The following is a 21,240-nucleotide window of genomic DNA, read 5'->3' as shown; positions in this document are numbered from 1 at the left end:
TACAGCTGCCAGCCTGGGCTAATTAAGCAGTAATCTCAGGAAACCTCTTCTGCTTTATATCCTTCTGCCTCGGTTTAGAACTGGGGCTGGGTAAGCCAGCAGTACTGGGTAATGGAAGGGCACATTGTAGCAAGTGGAAGCACTGTCCTGCTGATGGTTTCTCACACTGGTAGCACTGTGTGTCCAGGGATGGGCTCCCTGTCCTGGGCAGTCCTTTTGGTGGCAGTGCCTGCTCACGCAGTTATAAAACTGCTCAGTTAATGTACTGGCAGTTAGAGTTCTGTATCACATAGTGCTGCTTGAAATTCTGTGAAGTGCCAGGAACGTGAGATTGATACCATAAAATTTAAATAAGTGAAGGATTACGGCCCTTTACTTGTGTGCAGCACTTTGCACACAGAAGGAACATTATAGGTCCACTAACAGCAGGAGTTCTCACTGGGGAGGGCTGCCGTGGTGACAGTGTGAGTGTTCCTCAGAAACTGGGTGGCTTCTGAGCTGGAACCGGAGGCCCGGGGTGGAAAAGAAGGTGTTCATTTGTGGGAAGATGCCAGTGCTGCACTGTGCATCCCCAGAGACCTGCACAGCAGCTCCTGGCAGAGCACGGAGACACAGAGCTGCCGCAGGGTGCGCTGTGCCAGGCTGCTCTGCTTGGCCTTTGCTGGGGCGGTGGCAGCCCTGCTCCCTGCTGATGCTCGCTGTGCTCCTCGGGGCCGTGTTGGCAGTGTTGGTTTCAGCGCTGCCTGGGGATTATGCAGGGAGGGAAAATAAACAATTATGCCACCCCTCAGTGCACACAAACACACTGCCAGGAGCCGGCTGCACTGTGGGTAAAATGACTCCAAAATTGTGTGTAATGAGTAGGAAAAGATTAGAGACAGCTCTTGCTATGCTGAAAATTGACATTAGCAGAGGGAGAAAAAAAAAAAAGGCAAGCAAAGGAGAAAAGCCCAGCCCCTTTACTCGTCGGCCTAGGAGGTCCGATTCGGGCAGTAAAATAAATAAAGGAAGCACAGAAATGGAGGCATCTCACAACGCGCCGGCGCTTCCCCAGCGAGCGCTGCCTGGCCAGGAGGCTCCTCAGCATAATGCAAAATTAAATTATAAAAACTGGCTTGAGTATTTAGATGGAGGAGCCATTTGGAAGTGGTTTATTTAGGCGAACCGGCAGTGACCCACGACGGGGAGACATCAAGCATGAAATTTACTGGAAATTAGCACCGGGGTCTTGGACTCGGCATGAATAGTTTGATAGCATGCAAATCCCCGCGACATTAACGGCGGCGCTGCTTGTGCTACAGGGTCACTCGCGGTTGGGTTTTCATGTTTCACTTATTATTTTTCCCTGGGACAGGTTATAAATAACAATAAAAAAAAATCTAAGCGGAAGGAAAGGGCTGTTTTAAATCTCTGATTACCTGGTGCTGAACGGCGGTGCTGCTGCATGTAATGGGTTTACGAGGTTCATTATGTGTCTGCAGCCAACGTGCGCCCGGTGTTTACCTTCGGGTCCTATCTGCTAATCCAGCCAAGCTGATGAGATCCGTTCCAGCTCCAGAGGTTCAGGGCACACAGCCCCAAATGCACAAAGCTGCCTGCACCGATCCAGCACGCCTGCTGCATCCCAGCACTGCGCCTGCACACGCAGGGAAGGGTCGGTGCGCCGCAGGCACGGCGTGGGGAGGTGTGCTGTGAGCACTCTGCCCTGCTGAACTGCAAGCACTGCTCTTCCTGGAGGACTGCTGCAGCGTTGCTGCTTTGCTCGGCTTCAAATGAGTACAGGGCTGAAATTTGGCTCAGAAATCTCACGTTTAATTTTGATTTTGCTAATCCTAGTGTTAGCAGCTAGGAGTTTGTAGCTTGTCGAAGGCAGGAAGGGGCATCTGGGAAGGTGGAAAATGGCCTTGGTGGAAGTTCTAAGCGTGCAAGAGAAACCTGAAGTTCATGAAAATCCATATAGAAAACCTGAGGCACGGTGTGCTGGGACCCGGCAGGGAAGAGGAGCAGCGCAGTGCAGGATCCCCAGGGGAGCAGCCGTGTGCGTGGGGAGCCGTGGCTGCAGGAGCGCTGCCTCTGCTGCCCCCCACGTCCTCTCACAAGGGATGCCTCCCTTCCAGGACTTAACCTGAGTAAAATACATACCCTTGGCAGGAGTGACAAATGGATTGCTAATTACATAATTATTTTATTATGTAGCTCTAGTAAAAAATGTCTAGTAAAGAATTAATTCAGTTAAAATAATTTGAATCGAGCAATTATTTTCTTAACACTAGAATTAGCTGAAAGTACTTCAAGTGGTTTATTACTAGTGCTACATAATAAAATAATTGTGTAATTAGTAATAAATTTGTCACCCCTTTTGAGGTCTTTTTCTTTGCTCAGGAAAGGTTGGAGCTCTGTTTGGTTCCAGGCCTGCTGCTTTGCTGGAATTCAGAGTCAGTCACAACTAGTGGAAGTAGATCATCCTCCTCCTCATTGGCATTTGGCTTCTCTTAAATGTTAGGAAATTCCTTTTCTTGGGTGTTTGGACTGCGAGCAGCAAGTGAGCTGGGCAGAGCACAGCAGAGCCTGTGGTAGCAGTACATACATACCTACACTTTTTGTATGCACTCCTACTGTGTGAGTATTGCCCAAAGAGTTGGGCATAACTGTGTGCTGATGCGCCCCATTAAGCTGTGATGTGCAGACTGGGGATGGAGTCTGTCCTACCCCAGCAATGGCTTTCTCAAAGGATGTGAGGATTTCAGGTGCATGTCAGCACCGATCTGTTCATGACTGGGACTGCAGGTGTGGATGGAGTGTGGGGTGATGCAAGAAGGAACAATGGGAAATGAATTGAGATGGGGAAGGAAGGAGAACTTGGCTGAATGCTGTGGAAATGGCCCTGAAGAATGAGAGTTGGTGGTTTGGGATTTCTAAATGGAGGCTTTAAGAAGCACTGGAAAGAAGCAGAGGATGGGGTCCTGTGTGGACAAAGAGACGGACCAGATAATCCTGATAAGTGTTTCTCATTTCTTATACATCTGATTTGATGCTTCCAAATATAATTATGTGTAACAAAATATATGTATTCGAGGCTGCCTGTTTCCATTACAAACTACATCCATTACAAGCAGTATCATCTCATATAAATTCTCATTGCCTTCATTCTTTTCTCTTTTATGTAAATCACCTTTGGGGCAGATACTTCCCATGCTTTGTCTGTACACAGTGGAGTTCTTCAGAATTTCAGCAGAGTGTCTTGGATAGATTGTAAAGCCAGAAGAGGGGAGGAGAGCTATTCCATGTCTGAACCCTCAGCTCTCACTGCTTTTTATAAGGACATATAAGGGTCTATAGATGTGCACCTCCTTCCTGGGCACCCTGCCCTGGGCCAGCAGCACCACTGGAGCTGTAGCACGGCAGGGGGAGGAGGGCTGACCAAAAGTGGGCGCTTGCATTCCTCTCTCCAGTTTGACCCACTGTGCCTGACGCTGTGTCCTTTTCCTGCAGACATGTACGACCAGGTGCTGAAGTTTGGTGCCTACATCGTGGACGGCCTGCGGGAGTACCGGCAGCCTGTGCTCATCTACATCCCACCGCAGGCAGAGCTCAGGGGTGGCTCCTGGGCCGTCATCGACCCCACCATCAACCCCCGGCACATGGAGATGTACGCGGACCGTGAGAGCAGGTAGGGCTGCTCAGAGCCTCTGTGCCGGGCACGGAGCTGTCAGTGTGCACTGCAGCATCCCCTGGTGTTGTCCTTCCGATGGGGGCATGGGGTCATAGAACCGTTTGAGTTGGAAGGGACCGCTAACGGCACACCCACAGCCAGAGTGGTGCTCAGAGCCCCATCCCCTCACCTTGGGCATCTGCAGGGATGGGGCGCTGCCACCTCTCTGGGTCACCGCGCTCATTTCATAAACTACAACTCGCTTGCAAAAGTGAAGTCCTCATTACAGCATGTGGAGCGACAGGCAGACTCTTGGAAGAACACTTTTAAATGAGAATCTCTAAAATATAGTGATGCTCAGTCACGCAGAGGAAGAAGCCAGCCCTGCTTGGTCTGTCTGCAGTGGGCAGGATGGGGTGAGCCGGGAGGACAGGCACACAGTTACTGGGGATGGCGCCCGCAGCCATCAGGAGCAGCAGGCAGGTTCTGGGCACACAGCCTGCTTGCTGGCAGTGCTGAGCAGGGCTCTGCTGCCCTCAGCTCCTGTAGCCAAAAAGATAATTCTGGGAGCGCTGCCGTCCTGTCCCTACACACTGCAGTGCGTTTGTGATAATTCCCTTTGCCAGTGCTGCTCCACCACCTCAGCACTGACCTTCTTCTCTTCCTCTAATGAATGTGCTTGGTTAATTGATGTGTCACAAGGCTTTACCTTTCGGAGAAGCTTTCAGGTCGCAGCTGACAGAGGCTGCCAGGAGCAGTGCTGGTGCCGGGATGCGCTCTGTGCTGCTGGGTGGGCACTCGTGTGCATGGCATTGGGTAAACCACAGCTGAGATTCGTTCTCTCTTTGTTTTGTCTCCCTCCTCCCTTCTCTGCTTCATTCTACACACTCTCCAGACAACATCAAACCATCCCGTTTTGTCTTTCCCCTTGTCCGATGACCTGAACTTGCCTTTCTTTTCTCTTTGCCCATCACCGATCAGAGGAGGAATCCTGGAGCCAGAGGGGACGGTGGAAATCAAGTTCCGCAGGAAGGACCTGGTGAAGACGATGCGGCGAGTGGACCCCGTCTACATGCGGCTGGCCGAGCGGCTGGGTACGTGCGGGGCAGCAGAGCGTTCTGCTGCTGCCTGACCAGGGTGGGCATGGGCCTTAGGAAGGGGCACTCAGGCATTTGATCAAATTCATGATAATTTTTATTGACTGTCACCTAACTTGGGAAGAAAACCAGATGGGACGGGCTGAGGGCGTGTGAGAGGAAACCGGTGTGCATGTGGTGCACGTAGGGGTGGCTGGTGGAAGGTGGCTTTGTGAGCTGAATTTAACTGATGGGGCCTTGCGGCAGACGCTGGCTACAGATGCTTGGCTCCAGTTTCCATCTGAGCAGTTTTTGGCCGAACCCTCAGTTGGTGTCATTTGGTGTAATTAAGAATTTGGCCAGAGACACTTTGGCTGCTGGACTGTCTCTGTGTGCCCGAGGCGGTTTTAGGTAACGGTGTCTGCTTTTCAGTTTTAAGAAAGCAAAAACGTATTCCTCACCTCCTTGGTAAATGGGGTGATTTGCAGTGCTCAGCAGCCGGCGTGCCACCGTGTGTGTTGTGTTATTATGGTGCCTTTCACTCCAAACAATCCCAACACCTGGTATATGCCCAACAGCCCAAAATACGGAGTGTTCAGCAAAATGCACTTAATATCAGACGTGTTCTCTCTCAGGAGAATAGACTCCTTAAAGAGTTCTTTACTGGCTCTTACTATAAGAGTATAATCTTACAGAACCTCTTTTTACCTCCAAAATTGAGTACATTTTCGCAGAGGAAGCAGGCTACGGGGCTATGGAGTGAATTTATAAAGCCTTCTGGGATCCTTCAGGAGGAGAAGTGTTCTGCAAATGACTGATAAATCGTCTCTGTTGCTGCAGTTACATTTTATTATTTGGCTTTTTTTTTTAATTTATGGTAGTGCAACAATTTATATACAAAACAAGTGTTCAGATACGCCTTGGGAGGAGAACAGTAATTGTAAAGGGTGCTGGGAGTGTTGGGAATGAGAGCGCTTGCTGAAAGTCAGCTTCTTGCTGATGTCTTTGATGGCATCAAAGACTTTCCTCTCTGATGGTAGTTTAAAAGTCTCTGTTTCCCTCTCTGGTGTGCAGCAGGTGGGCAGTGTGTGGGTCTGGTGATTTGTCTGAGCTGGTCTGACTCCTGTGCATTCCTGCTCCAGGAACTGGGGAAGGGGACACAGCTGTCCCGTGGTTGTGTTGTTCTGCCTGTGTCTGCCTGCGTTGGAGTGGAAAACCATCTGAATGTTTGTAGCTGTGGCAAAACCCATTTTGGCCCTACGTTAGACTGATGGCATCCAATGGGAAGCTGACAGTGTGACTGTGCCAAGTCATGGACACCCAGGAGAGGGTCCTGGTGGCCCTGCAGCTCAGGGCTGCATGATTGGGGTGAGGGACTGCAGCTCATTTCCCCACATGGCCACAATTCCCAGCTCCGCTCCTGGTGCTGCCTTCCTGGTCCCCAGCAACCCACACAGGAGAGCACACAGGAGAGCTGCCACAGGGCTTGGGAACGGCCCAGTCCTGATGCAGTGGCAGAAGCGGAGAGCAGAGCTCATGGCGTGCTGGGAGCAGCCACAGTGTGCTGCCCAGAGCCCAGGTGTGGGGACAGGGATGGGGGCAGGTCTGCTGGGGGTCTCTGTGCCCGGCCGGGCTGGGGGAGGAGGCAGGAGCCGTGTGGGCCCTTCTGCCACCTCTTCCGGCACAGGGCAATTACTCCCGGCAAACTCCATACACTTTAATTAAAATGACTGCAACACAAGAGCAAGTCACTTACAACTGTACGTAGGGAGAGCTCTAAAAGCTTCAGTCACTGATAAGCATCTCACTTAGATGGCTGTAATTGCTGCCAGCATCAGGCGATCATTGCTGTTGTTTTGCTGCTAATTCCGTACCGTAGCAGGAAAGCTAAGATTGCAGGACACACTGAATTGCATAATTTTTTTTTTTTTTTTTTTTTTTTTTTTTTTTTGCTGGTTTTCTTTCTGGCCAATTTAAAATTTGTCAAAGTCGGTCTTCTTCTGGATCACTGCCCTTTGATATTTCGCGCACTCCATTTGCCACAAACAAGCCGCAGGGCCGCAGTTCATGCTGACTCCAGCAGAAGCAGAGAAAGCTCCATTTATCTTACACTGCCTGCTGAATTCTTACTCATTAGCTGGGGGTTCACTGCCTCTCTTTAACCCCTGAGTGGCTGTCATCCCTCCCCGAGCTGCCTGCAGCGGGAGGCGCGCGGTGTGAGGAGCGGGGCCGGCGCTCCCCTTGGAGGATCTCCCTGCACCGCGCTCCGGCCGCAGTGGGGGAGTGCGAGAGCAGCGGAGGCCGGCAGATATCGAATCATTTGACATAAATCTGTTCATTATCAATTCCCTGGCACTAGTCCTGAAATGTTTATTAGCCCCGCGTTGTGTTGCGGTGTCACTCAGAGTTGTGCTGATCCCAAACAGGGAGGAGGGAGGGCGGTCCGTCCTGCCCGCTTCCCCCGGGTGAGGGGGACCGTGGGCACAGCTCAGAGCAGCACAGCGATGCCGTTCATTTTATCCTTGTTACAACGGAACGGGCAGGAGTGGAATAAATACCAACTTTGCCATGCGGATCCCAGGCACGCAGTGCTTCGGTTGTATGGTGCAATGTGAGCAAAAATTGGGTGGAATGTGAAAGGATGGCAGAATGGTTCCAGTTAGAGCGAGACTCAGTTACGTTATCGGGTATTTGTGGTTCTCCTGATAGAAGTGTTGAGCTGTGTGCTGGCACCGTGCAAAGCTGTGTGCCCGGGTGCAGTTGTGCACTGTGGGAGGAGGGCTCTGTCTGCATTGGAATGCAAAGGCAGCTCACACAGCCACCAGCCTGCAGTGGGGACACTGTGCCATGGCCAGGCCCTCTCCCAGCTCCAGCTCAGAAAGGAGGATTGTGGCTCAGAGGTCCGGTAATTATTTTCTGGGGGTGGGTTGTTGCTCTGTGCTGTAATTAATCAAAATGCTGGTTGTTTTCTTGAGCAATGACTATGAAAAATGGTGCTGTGCTGGTGCCATCTCTCAGGAAGTCTGGGACAAACACAGTTGGTGCAGCTGTAACTTTTTTGCCTTTGTTTCTGTCTGCAAGTGCTGCTGCATTTGAATCGTTACTGTGTGGTCAGGAGCCCAGATGAGCAAGTGCTGATAGCTGCCACCTCTTCCGTCGGCATTCCTGAACCCTGCAGGGCCCAAATGGATTCCCCCCAAATACACCTTCAGGAGTCCCACATCTGCCACGTGGCCCACGTGCTGTGTTGCTAACAGAGCTCTGGGAGCAGAGTGGGACAGGACCAGGGCAGAGCACCGTGTGTGCAGCTGCACAAGGCTATCTCAAGCCCATGTCACGGGCACGTGTGACCTTCACTGCTATTGCATACTGCACCTTTGTAACATAAATCCTGCTGAATATTTAGCGAAGCAATTACAAGCAGTCTCATTTAAAGGAACAAGCGATGGCCCAAAGCCGCCCACTGTGCAGGGACGTGAGCTCACAGTGACCTTCCTGTCCCCGGCTCTGTCCGGCAGCAGATGGGGAAAGGCAGAGGCAAAGAAGGTGAGATTCATGGGGATTCTTGCAGGTGTTGGAAATGGGATGGGGCGGTCGAGACCAGGGTTAAAACAGGCAAGTCCTGATGTCACTGGGTGGCTCTTACTGTGCTACCTGGGAAGCAGCAAATCCCCAGGTGGGCCTGTGGGTGTGCAGCTGTGGCTGGGCCGGGTCCTGGGGATGTCTGAGGTGAGCAGATGGCCAAGGAAACACTTTGCCACACTGAGGCTGTGCAGAGGGCAAGGGAGAAAATCCCACGTTTTAACAGCTTAGAAACTATAAACCATCAAATTGATTCAGAAGCTGCCTGACTTTCTGCAATCAGAGGGAACCTACAATAACATTTCTTGAAGTTGTTTTGTCTAACCTGTTAAACTGGTCATATTTAAGAAAAGCGCTTTGCTACTAAATGTTATGGGAGGCCGTGATTCATGGGCCTGTGGAGCTGCTCCCCAAAGGCAGGAGCTTTATTGGAGGTGGGGGGCTGCTCCCGCAGAGGGGGTTTGTTTAATGGGGCACAAATCACAATAGTTTAGGTGCTGCTTTCTCTGCTGTGATGCCTCCCCTTAACTTTTGGAGAGCAGCGTAAATGGAGATTCAGCATCGGAGAGCCGTGCCTGCAGAGTTACGGCACGGAGCTCCCATCCGTCTGCATGCGGGTTGGTGGCTGCGGGGCTCCCCTTCCCTGCTGCATCCCGAACCTCTCCCCTCAGAACGTGATCTTTTGTGTCTCCCAGCACGAATGCTGCTTCCCCAGGGTAATTTCTCAGCCAGTCCGAGGCAGTTCTGCCATCGATCCAAAAAAGAGATGTGGTGGGATGAAGAGGTGGGAAATACGTAGTGCTGTGGTTGGGCTTTGCTGCAGAGGCACTTTGTGGCACCTTGAGGGCACTTCCAGCACCACCTGAGCACGTTCCTGCTGAGCAGGGAGGCCCTCCTTCCCCGACATCCCCACTGCACCCCCTGCTACAGCACTGCTCCTTTGTTCCCCATTGATCAGCAGCTGATCCATACCTCCAGGTCTATAATGTTCCTATGATTTAAACGGTGACGCTTTCATTAACTGTCCGGTACCTTCAGAGCACAGGAATCCCATATTTTAAGCCTGCTCCCCCTGCCAAGTGAGATTTGTGGAAGGAGACTTTTCCTGAGAAATAAATAAATAAGGCTCGAGCGCTCTGAAAAGCCCTGAGGCCTCGAGATCTGCTTGGAAAGAAAGAAAACCATTCCAAGATATTTAATTGTACGGGGGGCTTACAGGATTGATCGAGAGCTTAGCTTTTTACAATAGTCCAGTGAATAAGAAATGCTCCTGACAAACGATCGATGATGGGATAATCACTCTTTATCCCCCCTCCTCATTGTTACCTTCTTTCTTTCAGGAGAACAGGGTTCAGAAGTCAAAAATCTTTATAGACGCCGCTTTTAAATTAAGCAGAAAATAGACATTGACATATTTGTTAATCTCACCTAAATCATTACTGGGCCTGGCTGCTCCGGGTGCACTGCGTGCATGGAGGCCGGGATCCAGCAGCAGCGTGGGCTCAAGTGCACGCATTGCCATTTGGAACAGGGCTGGAGGAACGGGCGAGTTGAACGTGGATAAATACGTCCCATCCTTTATTCTGAAGGTTATGAGAGTCGCTGCTCTTAATTAAAAGCTTCTTACTCGCACTGGAAAGGTTAGGCAGCATTTGTATTGGTAGGCACTCAGACGTGCGCCTTGGCTGGGGAGCTTTGCTGAAGGGACCGGGCAGCACAGTGCTGTGTGTGCCCAGGTGGAAGGAAGCTCTGCAGGGACACGGCCATGGGGTGCTGAGGGGATGGGAGAGGTGTTGAAAAGCTCAGTGGTTAATCAGTATTCCTCCCCTAATGATAAAGATTGAAACCCAGAGCGCTCAGTGTGTTGGCACAGCACGCAGCAGTCGGGATGCTCGGCTGATGGGGTGCTGAGGATGGAGCTTCCAGCCCTGCTCTCGCATCGACTGCTCTCACTTCTTTGTTTTGTGGCTCTGCTGCCCTCTGTGCAGGATCGCTCTCGCAGCCCCGTGCAGTTGGGCAATGAGACCAACGTGGAATTTGGCTCTGACTGCAATCTTTGCTTGAACTGAGCCGAGATTGGCTCTCAGTACATTGCCTCTGCATGCAGACCTCGTGCATGAGTGTCAGAGGCAGAGTTCCTGGCTTAGTCTGGTTCCTGTACTTCACAGGGTGAAGTTAAGGTGTTTTAATCACTGTTAATTGGAGTTTGGTCTTTTCAAAACAAGTGAAAAATTATGAATGTCAGAGGACGGTGTCGCAGCACAGCCTTCCTTCCTGTCCATCATGTTGCTCTGTGGCTGGGAGCTGTGTTGGCTGCTGGTAAGTGGATGGCGTGGTGAGGTGTCACTGCCTGCAGGAAAGCACGCAGTGGTGCTCAGTGGTCTCACACCGCCCGTGTTTTGGGCTGAAATGAATGCTGTGCTGGAACATAATTCTTTTTTAGGAGCAATTCCAGTAAATCTGTCACTCAATTGATGGCTCAACTCATTTGGCATTTAAATGAAATAGAGTTTCCATGGTGAAACTCCGCTTTGGAGCTTTTGCCTGAATACTATTGGCAGGAAATCCAGGCTGGAGCACTTTGGTTTGATTCAGGAGCTCTTGGCATTGCCTGGAGCTGATGGGCTGGCATTTCTCCTGGCCAAAGGCATCCCATGTGCAGGAACAGGACAAACCTCTGCTCTTCTGCCTCGACTTGTCAGAGGTTGCTGACCTGTGGCTGTGCCTGCTTGCAGGTACCCCTGAGCTGAGTGCTGCCGACCGAAAAGACCTGGAGAGCAAGCTGAAGGAGCGGGAGGAATTCCTGATCCCCATTTACCACCAGGTGGCCATGCAGTTTGCTGATCTGCACGACACACCCGGCCGCATGCAGGAGAAGGGTGCCATCACGGTGAGTGCTGGGGTTTGGCTCAGGGCAGTAACTCTGCTACCAGGGTGGGGGGGCTGAGCAGAGACGTTTTTGTGTTTCTTGTGTGAGGGCACAACTGGGTGTATGAATGAGAGCCATTCACGTCAGTGCGGAGCAAGGCTTAAGCTTTTCTCCATGGAAATGCAGCCCCTCACTCATTTCTCCATCTCTGTCCTGGGCAGGACATTCTAGACTGGAAAACTTCTCGTACCTTCTTCTACTGGAGGCTGAGACGTCTTCTTCTGGAGGATGTGGTCAAAAAGAAGATCCATGATGCCAACCCTGAGCTGACCGACGGGCAGATCCAGGCCATGCTGCGGCGCTGGTTTGTGGAAGTGGAAGGGACAGTAAAGGTAAGTGGAAACACACTTGTGCCAGGCTGTGGTCTTCCGTGGGTGTAAGTCCAATGAAGTTCTCCCAAGTGGAACTTCATCTTTGGTTCTCAGTTGTGTAGTGTCCAAAAATATTTTGGGTGATGAAAGAGAACTTCTGAGGACATTCCAGATCATGAGTTACTTCATGGGAATGCCGTATTTCAGGCCAGGAGAGCACAAACAATCAGTTTCAATAGGTTTCTCCCCGAGCACGAAGCTACATAGCACTACCATTACGAAAAGGTGAGCATCTGGAAGAGGTGGGCAGCTCTGCTGGCAGAGCGAGGAAGGGCAGCCATGAGAGGAAGGCAGCATGGAGGTGCTGGCACAGCTGGAAATGGGCATCCCACTCTTTGCCACCATCTCATGGCCCCCGGGCTGCTCAGCGCCAGCAGAGCAGTGTGCCAGCAGGCAGGGCACAACTCACTGCCAGGTTTAGCTGCTGGGAATTGGGGGGAGGTGGGGAATCACCTCAGCAGCATCTTCATCCGATGGCTGTGCTGAGGATGTCTTTAATTGTGCTCCAACTCTGAACTGGCAATCTCTAAAGAGCAATCTCCAGCACAGCTCTTAGGTTGTTTTTGTCGCAATCCTCCGATCTCAGTTCTTTATTTCATTTTATTTTATTTTTAAAGTCACAAACGCTCAGGGGTTCCAGAAAGCAGGGGGGATGAACGTGCTCTCTGGAGGGCAGCAGGCTTTCCAAGGTAGTGTCTGAGCGTCTTTAAAAGCGGGCATCTCGTTAGCTAATACATTACACCAATCAAGGAGAGTTATCTTAAGCCACAATTAATCTGCTCCCTGGCATATGTTGATAGGAAAGCATCATGCTGTTTCTTAATTAAAAGCAAACGGATTAAAAATGATTAATAAGAGTATTAAATATTCTCCTAAAGTAACAGCTTTGGGATTCTTGGGTAAATCTAGCTTTATGCAGGTCTGCAACCGTAAGGCGGCTGCTTGGGCTTTTCTTTCCTTCCTGAAATCTTCCAAAGTGCCCTACTTTGTATGCAGGCAGTGTTCCTGCCATGTCTGGGGGCAGCAGCAAGGAGCACAAACTAATGAGTTTAAAATAATAATAAGAAAAAAAAACAACGAAATAAGCAGAATCTTTGGGTTGAAATGACATCACGAGGTTCAGAGAGCCACACACGTAATTTTTATGGATAAAACCAAAAGCAGCGTGGTGGTTTGTGCAGTGCTGGGTCCCCCTGTGCCCCAGCCACCCCCTGGCTGCGGAGCTCATTGTCATTCTGACTTTGACTTTGTTAGTGATAACAGAGAAGGATAGTGCACCTTTAAATGACGAGCTTTGTGTTTAATTACCCAAATAAAATGACATAAATATGAATGAGTGCTAATGGTGGTACTTGCTTTTCCGGAAACCATTAACAAAACGGTTCTTAAATGATTTGTAAAGAAAATGAGAGGAGAAGAGAGGAGCGAGAAGGCTATTAGGCACCTAACACACTCCTGAATTATTATGTAGTCAACTACCTCGCAAATATCAGGTGAAATGATCTTGCAGAAGAAAATGGGGTTTTGTTGCCAGGACCCCCTCCTGGAGGGCTGTGCAACTGTGCTGGGCCTGGGATGCCATGCAGAAGCTGCCCTGCCCACAGGTCAGCATCTGAGCCCTGAACTTCTCGAGTTGAATCGAATTTCCAGAGCGCTACGTGGCTGCAAGCAGTGCTGGTGAGCCAGGGCTGAGCAAAGGGACAGGGGGTGACAGTGTGCTCTGTTGGCAGGCATACCTGTGGGACAGCAACAAGGACCTGGTGGAGTGGCTGGAGAAGCAGCTGATGGAGGAGGAAGGGGTTCGCTCGGTCGTGGATGAGAACATCAAGTACATCTCCAGGGATTACATCCTGAAGCAGATCCGCAGGTGAGCACCCGCATGGCCTCCACCCACTGATCTTTTTCCAGCTGTAGTCTTTGCAGGCAAGCTTCTGTGCTCAGTGCCATAAAATGTTGAATCCCTTCTGATTCTAGTACAGAACTATAGCAAACACACCCCTCCGACAGCGAAGCAGTGGTGAATCAGGTCTGTCCCTCCTGCCTCTAAGCATTACCGCACATTGGCACAGGCGCTCCTCCTTGCAGCTCCACGAGCAGAGCCCTGCCTTAGATTTGAAGAGATCTAACAGAGCTGACTCCTGTGCGTTAGAGGAGGGCGCTGACACGCACAGCAATGTCACCCACTTCAGCACGGCATCTCCAGGCATTCCTGTCCATTCCTCTGCCTGTGCTGCAGTGATGCCCAGCAGGGAGCTGTGCCCATGCCCTGCCAGCAGCTCACTGCCCAGCCTGCAGTCAGCTACCAGCAGCGCCCGCTGCTTCCTGCTCTCCAAGGAGCCCATCTGTCAGCACTCCCTGACAGAGCTGTCAGATGAGGCCTGGGGCTGCCAGCACTGAACTCTTTCCTCTTTGCAGCCTGGTCCAGGCCAATCCGGAGGTTGCCATGGATTCGATCGTGCACATGACCCAGCATATATCACCCACCCAGCGAGCGGAGATCGTGCGGATCCTCTCCACAATGGACTCTCCTTCTTCAACGTAAGAGCATCGATTTCCTGTACTCCCCCCTGCTCGGTACAGTGGAGGGGAAAAAAAAAAAAAAAAAAAAAAGAAAAAAAAAGGCTCAGAATTGCCCTTTGTCTGCTCAACTGCAACCACTGTACCGAGACGGGAGGCTCAGGGAAATGCTGGAAGAGTGACATTTTTATTTTTTCAAATCAGACTGACCAGAGGAAGCGTGTCCTTTGGCCAGAGCCACGAGGAAGATGTATAAACACAAGCGCCTGCGGGATTGAGTTACAGCTGTCTAACTGTACTGTATTTATTTAACAAAGTGGGACTGGACCAACGCAGCAGTTGCTGCTCCGCTGCCACCGAAAGCAGCACGGCCGGGCAATGACGGGTACAGCAGTACCATGAGCTCTGGGCACAGCAAAGTGGGGGGGCTCCCACACTGCACCCCGTGCCCCTGGCTGCTTCTCACACACATCCTGCAGCGCTGGCAGGCGCCAGTTTTACCTGCAGGAGCATTTGCTGAGGGCTGAGGATGGGCTCTGCCTTTGGGAGCGGTGGGAGCTCCTTCGTCCCAGCGGTCGCTGAAGACTTCTCTGTGTTGTACTGTGGCTGAGCAGAGGCTCTGCTATCAGCCCCTGTGGGCTTTGTTGCAAACATCTGTGTTACAACAGAACGTGGGGGCAGGCAGTGCTGTGTCCACTGCCACGAGGGCAGCACTCAGGAATGGGGACGTGGCAGAGGGGGGTTGGAGCCCTGTGTACTCTGCCTGTGTGCACAGCTCCATCAGAAAGGCAAATCAGGGCATGAAAAGCCCTTCTAGGAGGAGATGGAGGCGGAGTAAAAATGTGGCTTTTGCCCATTTCTGCTCTTCCTCCCCTGCTTATTTCTGGGGCAGACCCACTGTTGCATATACTTAAAAGTGCTCATTAGTTCTTTCCATTTGGATAGGTGACTTGAAGCAGAAAAGCAGCTACAACCTGCCAAGGCAAGAGAGGGAGGGGATGAGTCCAACGCACAGATGTGGTTAGAACTTCAAGGGGCAAATTTGGTTCAGCACACCTGAGCTTTTCTCTTTTCTTCTGCACCAACCTCTGCCCCAGAGCTGCTGGAGAGCACAAGAACTGCCTTGTTCACACAAGAAGACAGAAATTAAAAAGAAAAAGGGAGGGGAGGTGCAATTTGGTAATCACACTGTTTAACACCCAGTGGCAGCTCCACCTGTTGCAGTGACCTCTCCAGTCACTCTGGGCAAGGGCTGCAGGCTGCCTGCAGGGAGCTGAGCCAGTCCAGGGCCCCATCTGAGCACTGCAAGAGCAGAGGGGCAGGAACTCTGCGAAAAGTAAAACTGGGGCTTACACCAATGATTGTCTTAAAAGTATTCCAGATTTTACACTTCCTCTTTTAGCATAGGGCGAATGAGAAGGGATGCTTTTACAAGAGAATTAATTACAAAGCCAGTGCCTCACGCCAGTGCTCTTTCCCTCTGACCTGCTGCTCCCTTCTGTGCACAGCAGCCGGAATGCTGTAAGATTGAGGTGCAGTGCTGGGGTTCCTTGGTTACTCTCTGCTCTCTGAGAGGACCAGGAGCTGCCACCCAAAGGACAAACCTCATCCTCGTAGTTCAGCACCCTAACTTTAACTTAAAAGGCTCTTCTTTGCCCTCCAGCTCCCTCCCAAACAACCCCCAGAGATGCTTTTACTTATGCCAATCCAGGCTGCAGCCGGACACGAGGACAGAGAATGTCTCAGCCAGGCAGAACGGGGCGCCTCACCAGGAATTGCTACGTGGTGGTGGCACACTGGGGTCTGTCACACGTGGGTCTGCTACCAGCCTTTCTGCAGGTGTTAATGGGAAAGGTCCTGGTGCCACCACGCTGCGCCCTGTGCCTGGGGGGAGCTGCAGCCGCCAAACTCTTCTGCCTGCTGGGCGAGAGCAGCCCCCTCCAGCTCAGTGTTAGGGGCTCAGGCACCGCTTAACTGGGGGTAAAGCAGCTGTTGGTGAATGCTGGAGCCCAGCAGCACAGTGCTGCAGTGCCCTGCCCTGTCCATGTGTGTGTGGGTCGGGCTGTGAGCGGGGTGAGGGGTCTGGCACTGCGGGAACCCCCCCTCAGTACACGCTGTTCTTGCTGGTGCTGAAGTATTTCACTTACCTCAGTTTCTTTTAATAAAAAGAATGAATTACATCTCTCGCTGTTGCCAGGAGTGTAAGTCTGTCACCCCTCGTCCCTGAGCCTCACTCAGGTGCTCCCATCCCCAGATTTCTTCTTTAACACTGAGTGACTGCAGCTCTGCAGGTGCTGGCACAGCCCCCTGTTAACCAGCCCCCCCAGGGAGGTGGCACAGCAGCCCTGTGACAGACACTGGGCATGACACTGGGCTGCACACCCTCCCTGCTCACCTTCTTCCAGGTTCTCCCTGTTAAAGGTTAAGGTGTGATGTGTTCAACTGGACAACGTGAGCCAGGAAAATCCCAGCTGTTATCTTGTGCATTTCTCAAACCAGAATCCTGATGGGTAAAAGCACAAATCACCTTAACAAACATAATACAGCTGGGGGAGGGGGGAAACAGGGGGCTATTGAACTCCAGAAATGCATTTAAAACTCTTTAGCCTAAAATATCTACATATTAAAATGCCAAGAAAAGAAGTACCAAAGCTGTAAGCTCTCAAAAGCCCGAGATCAAAGTGCCATCATCTTTTAATGTAAACCTTTTGTTGCATCAACAGTCTTAAGAGGGATGAGAGACATCAAAATAAAAACTGAGACAAACTGTGGCTTTGTAGCTGTTTTTTGTTTTAGTCTCTTCTCTCAATTTGGGCCATGAAATAGGTCAGCTCCATTACTGATCAGCCTTCCCACAAATATTTAAAACAAATTGAATTGCACACCCAATACCCATCACAATTACGCCAGGCACAATAACTAAATTAGCAATTCAACAAAATAATTGGAAATGCGATTCTCTCTATTCCACAGCCTCCCTCAGGGGTTTGGCCGATCTATGGGGGGAAAACTCTGCTTTACTAATTCTGCAGCTAATTAGAGACACACTTGTAAATGAAGTTGTTTGTCTGAAAGTTGAAATTCTTTGCTATTATGGGGGGAGAGGATGAGGAGAAGCCCTCCGCGCCGCCCCAGCACTCGCAGCCCGTTCCCCATCACAGCACACCTGGCTGCTGCGCGATGCTGCACAGAGGCACTGGGCCGGGTGTGCAGGCACTCATTAGCAGCTGTATCATGAATGAATAAAGAACGGATATTCCATCGGGGAGCGAAATAAATCTCAGCGGCCGTTAATTGGCATCATTAGGAAAACTTAGCTGCAATCACACCGGACACCTGTGCCCTCCCTGACCAGCGCACACAGCTGCTGCCGACACCTGGCTGCACGGTGACCGCTGCCACCAGGGCACAGGGACTCAGCAGCAGCACCTGCCTGCGCCTGGAACCAGTGCTGACCTCCCCATGAAGGGCAGCAGGCTGGAGCTGCGGGGCCGTGCAGGTGGTGGGGGCAGCGGGCAGAGAAGCCTGCTTAAACACTGATAAGTGAATTCAAAAGCATGCTTAGCAGGGCTTTGGTTCTTATCTCTTCCAACAATACGAAGAAGTTATCACATTTAAAGTGTTCCACATTACCCTTTTAACGCTACATCCAGCTCTCAAAATGTAAAAAAATAATACCCAGAATCTTGGTGCCACGTTAAAGGACACAAGAGTCAGAGCAGCAGCCCTGCAGAGCAGCCTGCCCTCCTGCCAGCACAGCAAACCCCAACAGGGCAGGGGCACAGCGCTCCCTGCCAGCCATCCATAATGCCTGCCCTGCCAGCGCCAGCAGCGTGAAACCATTCCACCGACACAAAGTTTGGAAGCAGCCAATTTACTCCCCTTGATGCCTTTCAGAATTGCGGTTATTAAACCATGAGATTTTAATGATGTTAGACGACCACACAGCTCTGCTGCTGCTCAGGAAAGAAGTGCAGGTACCACTGAAGGCAGGGGAACCACCTGGGGCACTGGTGGGGCTGCAGCAGTGCTGCTTTGCCCATTGCTGGCAACCAACACGCTGCAGCTTATGGGGACGCTTCCAGATTCGCACCCAGAGGATGGATGTGGGGTTCTGGCCCTCTGACTCTGCAGCAGTGCGATGCTGGGCATGGCTCTTGGCTTAATGGCCTTGCTCACACCCCTGTGGGGAAGGAGAGCGTGTCAGCAGCACCCTGACATGGAAAGGGCTGTGGAAAGCAGCCCGTGGGGGCAACGGGGCAAAGCCTGCCCAGAGAGCTGCGAGACAGGGAAGGCCGTGCTCTGCCCACTGACAAGCAGCTGAGATGCAGCCCCACAGAGTGCAGCCAGCATGTGACACAGGCTCACAGCTTCCTGAAGCACAGCATCCCCAGGCACATTACCTAAAGGAGCAGCAGCACACACGAGCTGGGCTTAACTGGACAATTACAGTTTTCCTTCCCCACATTAAAAAAGCAACACCGAAACGTCACGGACCCTTGAGTAAATTAAGTCCTCCTCTCCCCAAAGAGGTGCCTCTGTACCTGGTAGGACTGTTTGCAAGCTGCTGGCGGTGGGATGAAGCAGAGCAGCACCCACATCCTGCTGTCCACTTTCCAGCCCCAGGTGCCACACGCAGCCCCAGCTCTCTGCAGCTCAGCACGTTCTCCTGTGCTGTGGCAGACTGCTCAATACACCGTGTGACGTGCCAGGAAGCTATTTACTGGAAGCAGGTAACTAGAAAGGAGACTTAAAGCTGTAATGAAGAGGTGTAAAAAGGATTAATTAATACCAGATCTGCAGACAGCTCTGGGGACCTGATGGAGCTACTAAGTCTCAACTGCTGCTGCCCTGTGCTGAGCCACCAGGCCGTACAGCAGCTCTTACCCAGGCCCTGTGGACAGCAATGCTGCTCCAGCACCCATCGTCCCCTGGAGGGCTGAGCCCCATGTCCTGCCTGCAGGAACCGACAGTGCTGGCAGTGCTTCTGTGAAACCACATCAAATCTGCTGCGTGAGGAAGGGAAATCCAGAGATTACATGGGCAAAAGTATCATCTGATTTAATTGCAGCAGTGCCTGCATGCTTGTAACTAGTCGTAATCTAGTCAGCTCACATATTTAGATACAGCAAATCTACAAACTTACTCCAAATCTGAAGCAGTGCAGGCAATGAGCTCCTGCTGTACAGCCCCGGCCCCATGACTGCTCTGCACGGCTGTGCCCCACACCAGTATCACGACAGGCACCAGCCAAGGCTCTGCAGCAAAGTTCCAGCTGCTCTGTGCACACTCTGCTGGTGCTCAGGCAGCTCTGTGCAAAGTGACACCACAGCCTCCGGTTAAGAACTGGCTGTTGCTGGGCCCAAGAGAGGCTAGAGCTGCTGGTGCCATTTCTGCACCGACCAAACCTGGACAATCCATTCACAAAGTGCTTTAATTAAATCCCACAGAACAAAGACAGTGCAGTTCCTGTGGTCACAAGCAATGGCTATTCTCATTATACACATATATGCACGTATTATTTACACGAGATAACCTCGGTTTCACATTGATCACAGCAGGCTGATAGATTCCCTTTATGGAGGTTTCATTTCCAAACTGTGGCCTTTGGCTACAGAAAGCCCACAAACCCTGCGTGATGCCTTCTGGCAGCTCTGCATTAGTGCTGCCATCTTTCAGAAGTGTGTCACGGTCACAGCGAAGAGAAGAGGGCTCACAGTCACAATCAGCAGAAATAATTAAGTGTCCACAATCAACGCTGGACTGAAAAATTCACCAATGTGTTCTAATTGCAGAAGTACCCCCAGGTGTGTCCCCACAGCGTGCCTACCACAGGCTGGGTGACGTCCATGGCTGCAAAGAGGCCGTTCTGAAACTGGAACGTGAACCGGGAGCTGGGGCTGCTGCAAGGCAGAGCACCTCTGTTTTAAGGCCACGTTAATTATGTAAATGACATTTAAATCCTCTTGACTCAGTGGAAATCAAGTCACCCCATCCAGCCCCGCAGCCAACGAACAGAACGGCACGCCTCAAAAAAAAAAAAAGAAGAAAATAAAATAAAAATCCCACCAATCTTCAAAATAAAAACCTTTGAGGGTTTAATAGAAGTGCAGGGACAGCACATCCCTCTCCTGGCACGACGGTTGGCCGGTGCTGAGCAGGCCGGGAAGCTGCAAAGAGAACAGGGCAGAACCTGCAGGTGCGGCGGTGCCGGATCCTAACCACGCTGAGGGTCTTCAGGCCGCATCATTCTTCCAAAGAGTGAACGATAAAGCTCCGTCCTGGGGAGAAGAGGCAGGAGGGAGATGTTATTCCCTGGAATGAAAGCTTGTCTATAATTAAAAATGCATTTAACGATCTTCATTAATAAACACAAGCAAAGGGCAGGACTCGCTCGAGACAGAAAGTTTTCTGAAAGTTTGCCCTTTACAGATAGGGCCTTCAAGTCAGAAAACACGATGGAGCACTTTAACAGGATGTTTGAGACCGCAGAGCCATAAGGAGATTCAATCAGACAGCCTGCATGAGGCTACAATTTACTTCCCATACATTTTCTTGCACTTGATAGTACTTGAAAAGCAACGAACATGGCAGCAGTTGAAATCACAGGAGCAAGTTTCCCTTTGAAAGAAATACGCTGGTTGTACTCAGCTGTGGGATGAGCAAGGAGAGCTTCTCACTGCTCCAGGACAAACCAGTGGCTTCAAAGGACGAAGCTCAGTGGTGGCACAAAGGCAGAGCACAAGGACAGGGCCCTTCGTAACCCACTGGGTCACATCTCTTAATTTCAGTGCAGAAAGTGATTCATCAGTCGGCTGCTCTACCTTCTGCAAATGAACGCATGGGATAACAGCTCTTGTGCAGAGCCTGAAGGAGTTCCTGCCTTAAAGCAAGAGTGCACCTCTAGAAAGCAGAACGGGCGCTTGGAAAGCTGTGATGAGCTACAGAGAGCAAGACAGCAGGGGTCAGTGCTGTGAGCAGCACCCAGAGAGCCCTGAGCTCCAGCAGTGAGTGTTCTGGAGAAGGTGGGCTATCAAACAACACAGCTCACACACACTGCTCCCTCCCTCCCTCCACGCTTTGCTCAGGGGCAGCACAGACTCCACACATTCC

General features: G+C 51.3%; 2 protein-coding genes across 4 annotated transcripts in view; one reads left to right on the top strand and one right to left on the bottom strand.

Moving 5' to 3' along the window:
* The window catches only part of ACACA (acetyl-CoA carboxylase alpha), a gene marked incomplete at both ends in the record, with an annotated part of 96,929 nt that extends 82,777 nt beyond the window's left edge, over positions 1 to 14,152 (top strand). For all 3 annotated transcript variants that reach the window (XM_079545010.1, XM_079545009.1, XM_079545011.1), the window contains 6 exons: positions 3,493 to 3,670; positions 4,634 to 4,746; positions 11,046 to 11,200; positions 11,401 to 11,571; positions 13,341 to 13,477; positions 14,026 to 14,152. In XM_079545010.1, coding sequence (XP_079401136.1) covers positions 3,493 to 3,670; positions 4,634 to 4,746; positions 11,046 to 11,200; positions 11,401 to 11,571; positions 13,341 to 13,477; positions 14,026 to 14,152 — 881 coding nt within the window. The remainder of the gene's footprint in view (positions 1 to 3,492; positions 3,671 to 4,633; positions 4,747 to 11,045; positions 11,201 to 11,400; positions 11,572 to 13,340; positions 13,478 to 14,025) is intronic.
* Positions 14,153 to 20,344: 6,192 nt separating this feature from the next.
* AATF (apoptosis antagonizing transcription factor) overlaps positions 20,345 to 21,240 on the bottom strand; it is a gene marked incomplete at both ends in the record, with an annotated part of 40,488 nt that continues 39,592 nt past the window's right edge. The window contains one exon of the mRNA XM_079545039.1: positions 20,345 to 20,408. Coding sequence (XP_079401165.1) covers positions 20,345 to 20,408 — 64 coding nt within the window. The remainder of the gene's footprint in view (positions 20,409 to 21,240) is intronic.

Source organism: Tetrao urogallus (genome assembly GCF_951394365.1).
Source record: "Tetrao urogallus genome assembly, chromosome: 20".
NCBI classification, from domain to species: Eukaryota; Metazoa; Chordata; class Aves; order Galliformes; family Phasianidae; genus Tetrao; species Tetrao urogallus.
The sequence above is the reverse complement of the archived record's forward strand: the minus strand, read 5'-3'. Positions and strand labels throughout refer to the sequence as shown.